Source organism: Epinephelus fuscoguttatus, linkage group LG12 (assembly GCF_011397635.1).
Source record: "Epinephelus fuscoguttatus linkage group LG12, E.fuscoguttatus.final_Chr_v1".
Taxonomy (NCBI): Eukaryota; Metazoa; Chordata; class Actinopteri; order Perciformes; family Serranidae; genus Epinephelus; species Epinephelus fuscoguttatus.
The window spans coordinates 35,781,778-35,797,699 of NC_064763.1; the positions used below are offsets into that span (position 1 = coordinate 35,781,778).

The window sequence follows — 15,922 nt, forward strand, 5'->3', positions numbered from 1 at the left end:
ACGTCTTGTTCTACTTCCTAAATATTTTTGTAATTCTAAAGTTGAAATTAATGTTCTGTGTTGGAAAAAAAGAAAGTGAAAAAAACAAAAAAACATATTCTGTGTTGGTACAAAATAAAAACAAAATAAATACACCACAGTGTCTCCATGGTTAAGGCATATATAACCTAATAATGATAGTGATGCAAATGACCTAATTGTGATGCAGGCTGCAAAATCTGATGCACAGGGGGAGGGATATCACCTACTTGGCAGAGGTCTGCACTCTCTGAGTGCTTTTCTAGTTTTTGCTCTACTGCATGCTCAGCTGTTCTGTGTTGATGGCAATAAGGAGTGAATAGAAGTCCTGACTGTCTGCAGCTACAGTACAGTGCATGTTAGCAAATGCCATTTCTATGAAGATTTCCATTCAAATATCTCTGTTGTCTATATTTCCGTCTTCACAGGAGCACTTTGAATACTGGATACTACGGCCTGTCCCTGAACTCGGCTGAGCTTCATGCTAACCCCTACATAAGCAGTTTCCTCTCAGCAGCTGTGGAGGTACCAGCATACATTTTCTGCTGGGTGGTAGTGCGATACTTTCCACGACGACTGTCTGTCACCTGTCTCTTGCTGCTCGGAGGAGTGTCACTGTTCTTAATTCAACTGGTACCCCAAAGTAAGCGGTGTCATGACATGGTGCATCACAGTACTGTCATGTTTCTGAGCAAGTATTTTTGGGCCTAACAAAAGTACACAACATTGCACTCATATAACTTTGTCAGACTCACAATGGACAGTATGAAAATATAGTGATGCAGAACCAGAGGTATCATTTCATTCCACACATTACTATTAATCACTATTAATTGTTATCTGGCGCCTCCATTACCCATAATGCAGTTCTACTGCCAACAGTTCAGTCGGCAATCGGGTGAGTTATGGTATTAGCAGCTAATAATGTAGCCTTGAGCTGTTAGCCTCAAACAGAGATGAGGAGCAGGGTAGGCTGTAAAGGTATGGTAAGCTTGATTCTTTCCCTCCGAGGGCTTTTCATTTTCAAGTCTACAGTTCCAGCTGTGGCTGACTCAAGTGACATCATTTGAGGCAGTTTCTCAGATTTCAAACAGCTCCCTCTGGAACCAAAAGGTTTTCTGCAACTTTTTTCACATAGGCTATGCAGTAGTACTTCCTAAGACCTGTAAACAGACTTTGACTTGTAAAATCAGCAGAATTTCCCTTTATGACAGTTTCTAAGGTAGAAGATTGTCAAAGGGGCTCTATGCAAAATTCTGAGCGTATCAGCTGTAGCCTATAGACACAGTTCTCAATATGGAAGTGGCTGAGCCAGCAGCTAGCAGCTAATGGTGCTAACTCCATCAACAGCACTAAACAACAGCAACAGTGCTGACAGAGTTAAAGTTGTTTACCTGGGGAACTGCAGGGTGGATGCTATGTTTCAGTAAGGACGCCGTCCTGATGTCAGGGGTAACTACTGTATGAACACAGCGCAAATTGGTGGCAATAAACAAGTCCATAAGATGCACACACAAACTAATATGCACGCAGCTGGACTGGCTTACCACAACAAACCACAGAGAAGCTCAGATATGACACACAGAGGTAAGATAACTTCATTCTCTGCTCGGGACATCATTGCTCCATTATATCCTCACAAATCAAATAGTGATTTGCTGCTATATTAATGCTTTAAAAGTAGCGTACAGAACCTTTAACAACAGAAGGAGGACTTGAATAGAGCTTAAAAGTTTTTTAAGCAGAGGAGAAAATGGTTGCATTAAGTGACGATATGGGTAAAAATCTCTAAACACTTATTTCCATGCATTTAAATCTGTACTAGAGTAGATCATACATTGACAGACTTTCTTTTCTGCTTCATGCTCCTCTTAGACAAACCATTTTTCACGTTTCAGGTTTATCAGATCTGGCTGTTGCTCTGGAAATGGTGGGTAAATTTGGTTTGTCCACTGGTTCAGCCCTGATCTATATCTACACAGCAGAGATTTACCCAACAGTGCTGAGGAACACTGCAACAGGGACATGCTCTTCTGTTTGCAGAGTGGTTACCTGCTTTATGCCCTTTATATTAAAGCTGAGTAAGTAAACTGGTCTTAAATAGTAAATATAGCAAGAAGCAGCAATGATCAGGATTCAAGCACATTGCAACCATTAATAAGTCTGTTTCTTACTCAATTGACAGAACTCTTGATTTTAATTCAAATATGTAGCTTATGACCTCCTGTGAAAATGTGTTTCACATAACTACATTTGTTTTTCATTTTTATTTTGTCCATGCATCCCATGTCTAGGAATCTATTTAAAGTAATGCTTCTATGTGAAAAGTGTCAAAACTCATTCTGGAAAATGCAAAGTTCTATCTCACACAAGCTCCACCCTCTACTGGATTCTAGTGGTAATACTCCTCCAATCACAAGCATAAATTCGCCCACTGAGATTTGCATAAACATAGCCTGCAAATCTGGACGTGCCTACCCAAATATGTGCAGACCCCACAGTATATAAGGCAGCACACGAGGTAATTCGGCTAAAGCCGGGCTACTCTCTCCGGTTCTGACGCCATCCTCCTCCGTTCAAGGAGGTAAATCTATCCTCCCAGAAAGAAATAGATTTCGTCCCTGCAGAGATTCAGGACCTTTCACAAAAAACAGACTGTGTCTGTCATCCCCACTCACGACAGACAGAAGACAGAACAGGACGACCTGGATACTGGGGGTCCCTACAACATCTGTTGCAGGGAGCAATGCTGTGATGAGTGACCTGCCACTTAACGGTGTTCATGACGGCGTCCCTGACAGGTTGGGGAGGGACCTGTCTGGAGAGAGTAGTAGATGACGTGTGGCCTCCAACTGAGGTCCGACACATAAACTTCCGTGGGATAAAGGCAGTATTTTTGTCTTCCAACACCTCGTACTCTTTGACACAGGGGAAGCATGTATTGGTTTGAACCAACAACTGCAACACGGTGGCCTGCATCAACAGGCAGGGTGGAGTTCGGTTTGCTGCCCTGCTGAGGATGGTGGAGAGCCATGTCAAGGAGTGGTTTGCTACCAGATGAGTGGAGGCTTCGCCACCTTGTGGTGAGGCAGATCGAGACTCTGATTGGGAAAGGAGAAGTGAATCTGTTTGCCTGCTGGCTCAACACTCACTGCTCGAGATGGTTTTCTCCGGCACCACAAGATGATCCCCCAAACATGGGCCTGTGTGGACAAATTTGCAAATGTGCCATGGCCAAGAAAACTGCTTTACGCCTTTATGCCCCTCCATGTCATCTTTCCCCGGTTGGAGAGTGAGCCAGGAGCAGCTGTCAGTCATTTGGTAGCCTCAGGTCTCTGCCCAGCACTGTGGTATGCAGAAATGACTCAAATGGTGGAGGCCTAGCCCTGGACCATCCCCCAGTTCAGGAGGACTCTCTCTCGGGATGTGCATATGATAGGTGCATTGTTCACTCTGGGTCAACCTCTCCAGACTAGGCTCCTGAGAGGAACAGGCTGAGGAGGGCTAGATCATCTGTGCAGATTGTGCAAAAAGAAGTAGAAAGAAGAAAAAGGAGTGCTGCTGCTTGGACCCCTAATTATTAGCATTTGTTGAACCTGAATTTTTCTTAGTGTATTGACAAATTTTCACATAGCAACTGATTTTACCTATTTTTAATTTGGATGCTTCTACGAACACATAGAGTAAATGCTTGCATTGCACATAAGCAGGACTCAGGACCTCCCTCATCCTAATCTTCTCCTCTCCTTGCACAGGTGTATACTTTAAGTACCTGCCTTATATAATCCTGGGGACTCTGTCTGTTGTGTCTGCCTTCGCTGCTCTCTTCCTGCCAGAGAGTTTTGGACGACCTCTACCTCAAACTATTCAAGAGATGCATAAGAGAGAACGTTGGGTTCCTAAAGGAATATAAAGCCCCTATGTGTGGATTTGACTTTGGCAACTCTAAAAGGTATAGTCACGAAAAGACAGAATTACATATGAATGTATAAATTCTTAACATAACAACCATCAAAAATCAGCTCAGCTGTTTAGGTTTAGGTAACTTAAGGGTTTGTCTTAAGAGCTTTACTAGAGTATATACAGTATGTGTTAGGCACTGTTGTTACAATGTGAGAAGGTCATTTCAAATGTCAGCCCATGTCCTCTCTCTGTAAAGGGTCATGCTTCTCCCAAGTTAAACACATTAGTTGATTGTGGATTTTAAATTTTGAGGCCACAAAGGCAGGTACTTAAGCACCACCATTGGTCCATCTGTTGGTGGCTTCCTGTCGTGGATTTGTCCATGGATCCTGTTCAGTTTATGTTAGAATAGTTATCTTTCTTTGCCTAAGGAACTACAGTCATCATAGCCGAACAAATTACCCATTTGTTGTACTTCAACTACCTTTTGCTACTGAAAAACATGTGACATGTAATAATTTTAGTGTGTGTTTGAAGTTTGTTCCCAGAAAGACCAACTTGACTAGAAAATAGTGACTAAAACAGCAACAAGAGTATTATTAAATATAACAACCAAAGCTGATCCCCCTTATCATCATTAGTAGCTGTCATCATCATCATCATCATCATCATCATCATGACTCTGAGATGATGTGATAATGATTACAACAGTTTTTGTAGTGCATCTTTTTAAATTTTCCTGTATGCTGAAAACTAACTCATGTTTTGTTTGTCTTTTGTCCCAACAGGATGAAGAGTCCATTCATCACAAGAATCAAAAGATATGGAGCTTTTTGAAAGTCAGCTCTTTACATGAGTTACTAAGTATACGATTCCTTCTATTTACCATTTTTATGATCAAACATTTCCATCCCATAAGTTCAATCAGAACAAGTGGATTCAATGGCATTATATGACATTTCACTGCACTCTATGCAGTCCGCTTCAATGGCAGTTATGAAATTAGTTGAAGACATATCCACTGCAATGGACAATAGAGAGCATACAATAGGGATTTTCATAGATTTGAAGAAGGCATTTGATACAATAGATCATAATATATTGCTACATAAACTTGAAAGATATGGGTTCAGAGGAATTGCACACACTTGGCTAAAAATTATCTGGACAACAGATACCAATATATGCAACTAAGTGATGTGAGGTCCAATATGCTTAAAATAACTTGCGGGGTGCCGCAGGGTTCAATATTGGGGCCCAAGTTGTTCATTCTGTATATTAATGACATTTGTAGTGTGACTAATGAGTTCAATTATGTATTATTTGCTGATGATACAACCTTATATTGCTCAGGGGAAAACTTAGAATTATTTCTCAGCAAGGCAGAAAAAGGGCTACAGAGATTAAAAAATTGGTTTGACCTTAATAAGCTTTCCTTGAACATAGATAAAACTAAATATATTGTCTTCTCCAAATGGCAAAATTAAAATTCAATTGAAACTGGTAATTAATGATATTGAATTAGAAAGAGTTTATGAAAATAAATTTCTTGGTGTGATTACTGATTATAAACTCACCTGGAAATTACACATAAGCAGTGTTAAAAACAAAATATCTAAAACAATGGCAATACTAGATACACATAAACATACTCTATACATATTGTATTGTGCTCTTTTTCTGCCTTACATATTATATTGTGTTGAAGTATGGGGCAATACGGATATAAACAATATAAAACCCATATTTATGTTACAGAAAAAAGCTATTAGAATAATCAATCATGCTGTATATAAAGACTCAACAAATCCACTATTAAATTGCAAATACTAAAATTTTATGATTTAGTTGAATTGAACACAATAAAGTTTATATAAAAAGTTAAAAATAACCTTGTTCCAAATACTATACAGACTCTTTTTGACAGTAGAGATAGACACTATGAGCTCAGAGGAACTGAGATGATTAGAAAACCAACAGTCAGAACAAACACTAAAATAAACTGTATTTCTGTTAAAGGAGTACATCTGTGGAATAGTTCCACTGATGAATTAAAAGTTAGCACTTCTTTTTTACAATTAAAAACATTATATAAAAAGTCAGCAATTCAAAGATACATGACAGAGATCTGATTTGGCTTCATTTTTTGTTTTGTGGTTTTAAATTGTTCTTATTTCTCAGTTATCACCCTTTATTGGCTGCATTGTGAGCTGTTTTTTGTTTGTTTGTTTGTTTGTTTGTTTGTTTGTTTTTTTGAGTATGTGTGCGTGTGTGTAAAGAGAGTGGGCTAAATAAGCTTCAGCTTCAGCCTACACCTTTTTGGTCAATATGTACATATTAGTGTGAACGAATGATGTATATTTCGAGATGTAAGACCAGAATAAATTCATTCATTCATTCATTCATTCTATGCATGTTATCTCAAATCATAAAGATATCTACAAAATATTCATGAAAAATTGAAGTGTGAAACATGCAAGTGTTTGATGTGAAGTTATACACAAGTAAAACTGTAGATTACTGGCTCTGTTATTTTATGGAACTATTTTCATCTTTTACAGTAAACAGCAGTATTATGTCATGGTATTAGTCACATTGGCACTGAACATGTATAATGCTTAGTTAATTTAAGGCACACCTATCATCTGAATAACGGTCAGGTTTCGTGGTTCTATTAAAGTCACATACTTTCACAAATCCAGGGACAATAACAATTCTTTTAGTTATTCTTGAAGAGTGTCCATGATGTTTCTCCAGTTATTTTCCTTGAACTGTGTATCACTGCTGCTCCTTGTTCGAGGAAGAAATTGAGACTTCATTTCAGCAGCATTTTTCTTTTCATCAGTGTGTGTGAGTCTATAAAATGTCTTCAGACATAATCCAGAGTAAAAACAAAGCAATTATGCAGTTGCAGTAATGAATTACAGACATAGAACAGTGCAGTCCAGGCCGGGTTTTAAACTTACTGTAGGTGAACTACCTTACACAGTTTTGCTTAAATTGTCCTGCATCAGGATGGCTGGCTGACCTGCTCACACCTTAAGAATGAGCCTCAGATGACAGAGAAACAGGGTATCTCCTGGAAACTGAACTACTGCAGGAATGGCGTGCACTTTTCAGCACTGAAAGAATCACCGAATTCCAAAAAATGACAGTAATTTTCTATAAGTTACAACAAGTAGGTCTGAAGCATTTATTAAGCGCAATATTTTTCATATGCATTGCAATACGTATACAGCAATCTCTGGCTGTTGTGTCAGCCTTTGCTGCTTTTCCCTTCTTTCCAGAATAATTGGATGACTTCTATCTGAAACTATACAACAGATGCATAAAAGAGAAAGGTAGGCTGCCAATATGGTCAACGTATTACCTCAAACTTGTTTCCTCTGCCCCAAAGTGGCCAAAAAAAATCTGTTTTGTAGGTTGAAGGTGTAGAAGCAGATAATGTATCATTTTATACCAAAGGTGAAAAAATACTGACGCGCTCCCCACCCCAGTCCAGAGCAAACTGAGAGACGTAGTGGCACTAACAACGATGCCACACAGACAGTTTTGTGACAGTGTGATCCACGCAGTGGAAAGACACAGAAAAGATGAGCAGAGGATGAAAGAGCAGGATAGAGACGTCCAGAGGAAACTAGCACAGCTGCAACTAGGCGAGCTGCTGAGCAAGGGCAAAGCGAACACTCAAGCGCCAATTATGGTTGAAAAAACGAACCCCACGCTAATGAACACACCCACCGCACAGCCAACACAGCCCCCGCAACCACCCCCAGTTGTCAATGTCTACCCGCAGCCATACACACAGCCATATCCACCGCCTGGAGCATGTTGGCAGTGTGGAGAGCTTGGCCACAGAGCTGTCCACAGGCGGGCCCCGGATGGGTAGATGGGAGGGGGGATTCGGAGCCGCTCGGAGAGGGGGAATGGCACCAGTGGTGTCCCTGGAACCTATGATTACACAAGAAGACATTTTTCTAATACGAGAGAGGAGCAGCACAGGATGAGAAAGGTCTTTGGAGGTCCCATGAGGGACTTATAGTTGCACCAGTGACTCGGTTAACCATTTTGATCTGAGAAACCCACGGTGTTGCATACATTTATGTACGGACTATGTAGACATGATAAAATCTGTAACATGGCAAACGATACATGCTGGTGGTAATTGATCGCTTTAGCCAAGAACTGCAAATGGAACTGCCTGAATATATAAAACAAATAACTGCCTTCCATACATCTATATATTTGCAGGAAAAGGTGAAGGAGCCAAAGGGCCGATCAGGAGGCCAAGAGACAGGTGGTGCCAGGCGATCAGGTGTACGTGAAGGTCTTCAGGAGAATGTGGCACGAGCCAAGAAGGGAAGGGCCATAGTGAGGGCAAATCCCACAACAGTCCAAATCGAAGGAAACACGACGTGGTGTTTTCTGAACCAATCACCAGGCAACCTAGAGTCGAAAGAGACTGCTTCAAGGAGCCCGAGTCGGACTCTGAAGACGAGGTGCACGAGACATCCGCTGGAGTCACAGCCGCTCCAGGAAGCAATGCATAACCATGTTCAAGGTAAGTATGATGCAACCACAAAATTCCCAATTCACACTGTGTTGAAACCCATGCCAACATTCTCAGATAAGTTTATTATGACTGTAAGCCGTCTAGTCAGGAGCAGGTTAAACGAATAACACTTCACCTGATTTCCTGTTGCTATGAATAAGCTGAAGTTTTGGAAGTTTGAAATGATTGAAAATGCTGGTAAGGGTGGAAGCATTAAATGGGATGGGCTAGAGGAAATTTTTGGAAAATGGGGAGCCGTTTTGGCTAAAATAGGGATAATTGTACTGATAGTACTAATTCTGTTTTCCTTGTTGGCATGTTGCACGCGCCTATCCTGAAGAAATGGTGTGTGAGAGCAATGGACAAGGAGCTGAACCTTGTAACGGACATACAAGGAGCACAAATGTTAAGTATGCTGACCCCTGAACAATTGGTGCGCAGAATTCTTCTGACGCAGAGGGGGGAGGAAATACCAGATTACATGGGCAATTCAAAGGACGAGGAGGAACTGTGAGAGAGAATGATGAACAATGGCTGACACTCATATTCATTTTCTGTATTCATTTTTGTGTGTTTTTGATTTTACAAGAGGAAAATGTACTCTGATTTCGATTTAGCAAGTTATGCATATCATCTAAAATGATTTCTGTGATTCCATTGTAATCCAGTAAGTAAGTTGAATTTTATTGTTTGATGTATTTGGTCAATCTGTTTAGGATTCATCTGCTAGGCCGCCTAACAGGAAGGGCCCGATGGGGGACTTTTCCTAGATTCAACAGCCGCCAGGTTTTTTGCCTCCATCAGTTGAATGTTGACAGATGATAACATATGTTCAGTGTTTGATGTAATATCATATACTCATGTTAAGTTCATATATCACCATATTGTATGTTTACTTATGCATCATCATTTCAAGTTTAAGAGTTTTGTACACAACCATATATTCATGTTAGTAAGGAACACTGGTTAGAGTTACAGTGCCATATATCCTACTCATATTCATACAAGCATAGGTGTTCATTTACCATACATTATCTCTGCGAGTAATTTATGATAAAATCATAAAGAGAAGGGACTATGTAGAGGCAGATAATGTATTATTCTATATCAAATGTTAAAATAATGTCAGTTACACAAGGTTTAGGAAGCAGCTGGTCAAATATCAGATTTGGCAGCAAAAACGACCCATAAGAGGTGTTTTGATCATTTGAATAGTTTGTGCTAAGTCAAGCCTTGGGAGGTCAAATGAGGTAGAACGTTCTGGGTTAGGGTGACCTGACCGTTGGAACAGATGTGCCAAGTTTTGCAATAGGAACAGTTGTTTTTGCCAGAGAGACAACTAAGACAGGAAATACTGACGCACAAAGTCCAGCTTTAGGAATAAACAGGAAATCAGGAGAACTTCAGATTCCCAGGGAATACGACCCAAGCGTGTTCACACACACACACACACACACACACACGCACACACACACACACACACACACACACATGCACGAACAGACGCCCACTATAAAGGCATTTGAAGGGTGACTGTTCAGGGCTGTTCCACTGTTTTGCTGTTTCTACTGGTGTACTGTTGTACCTACAACTTGTATACTGAGTTCTGCAATTAAAGTGATCCCGTCGGCTGTAACTTTCCTCCGCGGTTCTCCGAGTCTCTTCATTTCAGTGTTTGCTGAAGTTGAGCATTTTCCTTATAAAGGATTTTTCAAAAGTTCAGTATGTACGATCTATTGGCATCCAGCAGTGAGGTAGTAACTTCTCCCATGTGACAAGCATGCCCTATCTAGAGCCAGTGTTTGATTTGTCCGTGCTGGGCTACTAAAGATCAACATGGCGACTCCGTGGAAGTTTACAATATCGCAAGCATTTCAGACAGTTGTCTTAACAACCTTTTTTTTGTCTTTATTTTCAGGTGATTATAAACTAATGAAAACATGCTTATGAATAATATAGGCTTATACGATTTCTGCCAATAGATGCCAGACCTTTACTATGTTCAAGTGATAATTATAATTATCACACAGAATGGAGCCCTTACGTTTAAGCCACAGACCTGTGTCTGTTCTCTGTGTAATAGTCACGCTAACTTCAACTAAAATTTGTACACAACAAGCTCTAAGTGGATGTGCTAATTTGACACCAGTCACCACAGTGAATGCAGCTGCTGCTGGTGGTGATGATAATGACCACTGTTTGAATGTCCAATCAAGACTTCCTTTCAAAAAACTGGGTTCAAAATGAAAGTTGTTGTCGATGTTACATGGCCGCGAGCTGACCGTTGAAATTATAGATTGAAATACAACATTATCAGGACCAAAAAATACATTTTGGTTGCCATGCACAGGGTACAAACCCCACTCTTTTGGATAAAGTCTACTGTGCTTTACACAATTTTTTCACCATTGTCACTATTTAAAATCACATCACTTGACTTTCTGGCAAATAGCCCTGAGGGCTACTTCTCTCAATTGCATTCAAAGACAGCTTCGATAAAGACTTTTGGCTCTTTCATACACCACAAGCGTAAAACGATAAGCAAGGCATATAATTTGGCACAAACGTCTTATTTTTTATATTTAAAAATGGGCACTGAGTAATACCGACATTAGTCTTTGGACTTGGAGTGGACATTCCAGTGTGGGCGCCTGATAACACTACCAAACAGCTAATTTGTTTATATTATTATTACATTACTGGACATGAAATCTGGTCAGCTGCCTCATTACCCTGTGCTGTGAGACCATTTTAAGTGGAACACAACATTACAGTCAGACCAGTGTTGCTGTGAATGCAGGCTGCAGGTTAGTTTTTGTTAATGGGGGAAAACACGCACACATACAGTATGTGTTGTTAATAAATATCCCAGCAGTTAAGCAAAAGTTGCACGGTTCGCTTGTTTGTTGAGGAAACATCAACATCAGTAACCGATGGTGCGCTGAGATGTGCCTACATGTGCATACAACTTGCAGGCACAGTGAAAAATGAAAAGTACCAGCCATTTTAATGATTTATATGGCAAAGTATTGCCTTTAAAAACTAAAAAAATATAATATTTTTGTTGGGTTATTTAGTGGCAAATGCTAAATGATCTTCAGTCTATACTTTATAAACAGTCAGAGTCATCAATGTTTGAATAGGCTCAGTTGGAGTAGCATTTTCTTGAGAGGACTGGTTGAAAACTTATCTCAATATTTCAGAGGGTGAACTCTTTCATGTTCTCTTTGCTGTTTAGTTGCAATGTGGACAAGCCCACCATTGGAGGGTCAAAGGGTACAGATGACCCGTCCAAGGGGGTGGGGGGCATGATAAGGTCTATGGTTGACCCTTAAATTGGATCAAGTACAACAATTTACTTACTGACTTAAACTACTGACAATTCAAATTATGTGTATTTACATGATAAATAAATTTGTGTTTATGTAAAAACACATTTCAACGTGCCATCTGATAGTCCCACCCCCCGCAGGTATTATGAAATGGTGCGGTCCTTCTAACAAGCGTCAGGTGCGCGATGTGCAATACTCACAGGTACTGCTAATGTAAAGGGTAAACGTGAGTGGGACTGCAGTCTTGATAGCGAAGTCTGCCTCACTAAGAGTCAGGAGCTCCTCAGAGGAAAGCCTGGGTACACAGATGACAAGAAAATGAAAGAAGAAGAAGAAGAAAGGAAACGGCCAACTGTCTGACAAAAACATGTGAAGAAGTAACAGGTATGACAGGCAGAGCTGAAGGTGAGAATTGAGGAAGACTAATGTTAGCAAATGAAAGCTGCTGTATCAGGCTCAGTTTTAAAGCTTCAGTGAAGACGCTGGTGTCATATTAAAGTAGAGGACTTAAGGCAGGCTATTCAATCAGCGGCCCAGAAGCAACCTCTGAGTTGCCAGGGCAGGGACTGGTACAGAGACCCGGGCTGCATCCCAAGTCTCTTAAAATTACTGCTAACCACCTTATCTAGCCACCTAACCTAACTGTTTAGTCCCTCCCACTTAGGAAAACATGCAAGGAGTCAGGAGTGAGGAGCGAGGATTGCTGATTAAGAGACATGAGACGGCCTTACTCTGAAGCGTCACATAAAGCGACGTCCTATTCTGGTGACGGCGCGACAGCTGGATCTGCTGCACAACAGAGCCAGCGTTTGGCATACATCTCAAGTCCCATTATATTTGCTGATCAAAGCCGCGTGCGTGCGTACGTGCGTGATGTTATATCAACACGTGTGGTTCTGGACATGAGCAGCTGCACATTTAACAGCCATACATCACCGACAGTCTGCTGAACAACACAACGGGTTGTGAATGAAATAAACTTAATTACAACATGACAGTCTTGCACGAAATATCATCAGCGTTACTCTTTGTAGTCACGTAGGCATGTGAATTACAGCGTTTCATTGCAAAGAATGCATGTAACGGGTACACTTGCGCTGTTTCTCCACCATCTCGTTCAAATGAGCCAGATGTAGGGGGCGGGTATTTATACGTCAGGGCCTCAAGCTGAAAAAGACTTCCTGTTAGGAACCTCTTGTGTTACCTTACTCATCGCACCTAACAGATCCCTCCTAACACCTAATGCTATCTCCTTACTGGCAAGAATAAGAGACATGGGACGTCCTTAAAGATGGCGGACCCCGAACAACTTCCGGTTCAAGTCAGGAGTTAGGAGTTGGCAGTATACAATTAAGAGACTTGGGATGCAGCCCCGGTATTAAACGGCCAAGGCAAATTTAATCAAGACCGGTAGCTCGCTGCTAAAAAATGTGGCCCATCGACATTTTCTGGTTTAAAAATCTCACCCAGTCGAATTTGTAATTGAATAGCCCTGACCTAAGGCATCCGTGGGGCCAAACGTGGGGGCAAATAACACTCCAAAGTTGCACTAAATTTTGGCGAGGGGAAAAGGAACATTGCCTTTTTTCAAAATGGCGTATTGAAATATTTCTACATACTCTGGTCACTTAACAGTCTTTAAATTTCATAAATTGAGTATTACTGGAAAACTGAGAGTTGACAACCATATACTCTTTACATTATGTCAGTTCTGCACACAATTTGACCAATATTTGATTAAAGTAGTCTCAAGATTAAACAGATAAATTAAGATTTCACTTTTCCCTCATTATTCACTGGAGGGCATTTTTCATCCTTTTTTTTTTCATTTAGAAAATAAGGTCTTAACACAGAGTAGATACAAAATACACATGGAAATATGATTAATTGGATTATATTCCCATTAAGCATAAAAATGTATAGGGACCCCCACACACCTGTTGCATGTGGACGAGGGGCCCACTTTTGTAAATGTCCCCCTGCTCGTATTTCCTAACTGCTGGTCTGAATGTAGATGCATTATTCGGCAGCTGTAGCTTATATTTTATTGCCTTTCTTCAACCAAGTGAGTGTTAAATGTATTTATTTTAAAGTGTCCTGTTAAAACAGCACAAAAATAAATTAAAAAAGCGTAGCAAAGTGGCTTTAAGAACCCTCAGACTGGATAAAGCACAAACGTCCTGCTAGTGTTGTGCATTGCAGCTCAAGTCATTTGTCTGGACAGAGATGAGTGACTTGTTTACTGTTTACACATGTGTGTATGGGTGGCAGTTTTGGCTATAATATTGGACATTAGTGTCTTTTAGCCTTTTTCCACCACCACACTGTCGTCAGCAGCAGTCCTGAGTGCAAAGACTTGCATGAGAAAGTTTTATGACACTGTTACTCTCCCTTTCATTTACGCTTAGGTATGCATGTTTTATCTAGCAGAGGGTGTGGCTTGCTGACAGGTGAGGTCAAGTTAGGTGAAGCAAACCATTTGTTTCTGTTGCAGTAGAGGAAAACATCATCGACACGACACAGGCTTTGGAGGGGACTGTTCTGATATGAAGGACTATGACGATACAATATCTTTTTTGGGTCAGTGGGGAGTCTTCCAGCAAATTGTCTTCTTCCTGCTCTGTGCCAGCATCTTGCCCAATGGATTTGGAGCTTTCTCTGTCATCTTCCTGAATGACATCCCCAGTCACCACTGTGCAGTTCCTGAGGTTAACCTGTCCAAGGATTGGCGCGATGCTATCATCCCGATAGAGGTAATTAGGTTTTTGAACACAGCTCCTGGAAATAAGGAATGTTTTCTCATTCTGAAAGTTACACAGGGTTCCCACGGTCATCATGAAATTCCTGGAAAAGTTATGAAATTAGAAAAATTAATTCCTGTCCTGGAAATGGTTTGGGATTAACAGAATGTTTTTTGGGGAAGAATGATTCTTTGTTTTGACTTTTGGTTTTGAATTTGTTGTGGCTAGTGTTTAACATATATTCATAAAAACGCCAAAACATTTCAAACTTTATGTGAAATGTGTTCTCTGTATTACAAATTTAAAATCCAGTGCTGCGCTGCGTGACTATTGCAACGTTACTACTAGTATGACATGGTACACATCGACAACACCAGCATTGCGTCATTGCTGAGGCTGCACTCCCTTTTTGGGGGAGAGAAACCGGAACATCCAGAAAAACTGCTGTGTAGTGGGTTAACCAAGGCTTTCACACTGAGATTTGAGAATGAGAAGATGTGTGAGTATTCAGGCAGTGTGGTAAATCATTACGTGATGCTGGTGACGGAAGTTAATGTTAGCTTGAGTAGATGGCTGCTGCAGTACAGTCAAATAGTATAGCAGCATCAGACTGTCATCTCCAATGAAATCTCAGCTTAGATCAAACAGTTGGCCATCAACAGACGGCACTGTAAACAGATAATAATAAAGTACTGTGGATACTCAGGTTCAGGAAAAGTTACAACACAATTTTTAGACATGTCCATCAATGAAGGTTTGTTTAACAAGAAATAAATGCACACAAACAGAACCAATTGCATCAACACCTACAGGATCTTTGCTTTTCCACCCAATAAAGAGTGTTGACATTTTGTGAAGTGTCCTTATGTGATGGTCCGGTTTATTGGCATATGCCGCTAGTTGGCAGTGGAAACATCTAATGAGTCAGTAAAGTTAGCTTCACTAGTTGTTTGCTTATCTGCAAATGCCGGGAAGTTCATGTTTAATAATATATGTCTGTATCGCAATATAGGAGTACCGATGTTAAACTATTTAAATAAAGCCATGGAAACGGGGTAAAATATCATGGAAGAGTTATGGAAATGTTTTGAAAATTGATTGGTAAAAATGTTTGGTAACCGTGTTTACACTGATTTAACAAATACAGAAGGGAACCATGCCGAAAAAGATATAACAGTCTTACAGTAATGCTGCCATAGGCATTTTAGACATGTATAATATTCCGAAGGTTGTATATTTGCTGTGTATGCTAAGTCAATAACTGAGAAACAATCAATGAAAAATAACTTCCCAAAACAGTCCTAAACAGACAATCAATTCGTTGTTACTGTTCTTTTTAAATGTAAATAGATTATCTAGACGCTGTTTGACCTCAG

General features: G+C 40.4%; 1 protein-coding gene across 8 annotated transcripts in view; it reads left to right on the plus strand.

Annotated features, from left to right (window-relative positions):
- Positions 1 to 15,922, plus strand: part of LOC125897755 (solute carrier family 22 member 5-like) — a 38,834-nt gene that overhangs the window by 13,454 nt on the left and 9,458 nt on the right. For 3 of the 8 annotated variants that reach the window (XR_007450515.1, XR_007450514.1, XR_007450513.1), the window contains exons 8-13: positions 447 to 661; positions 1,917 to 2,099; positions 3,774 to 3,970; positions 4,710 to 7,262; positions 8,173 to 8,482; positions 8,814 to 10,110. The exons of 1 other annotated variant lie outside the window; for it this stretch is intronic. Coding sequence is in view for 2 of the 7 variants with exons in the window: in XM_049591100.1 (XP_049447057.1) it covers positions 1,917 to 2,099; positions 3,774 to 3,931 (341 nt within the window). In the remaining 5 variants the exon portion in view is untranslated. Of the gene's footprint in view, positions 1 to 446; positions 662 to 1,916; positions 2,100 to 3,773; positions 3,971 to 4,709; positions 7,266 to 8,172; positions 8,483 to 8,813; positions 10,111 to 12,005; positions 12,190 to 14,299; positions 14,559 to 15,922 lie in introns of those variants that run through there. 4 more of the 8 variants (XR_007450516.1, XR_007450512.1, XM_049591100.1 and 1 more) reach the window with 4 other exon arrangements.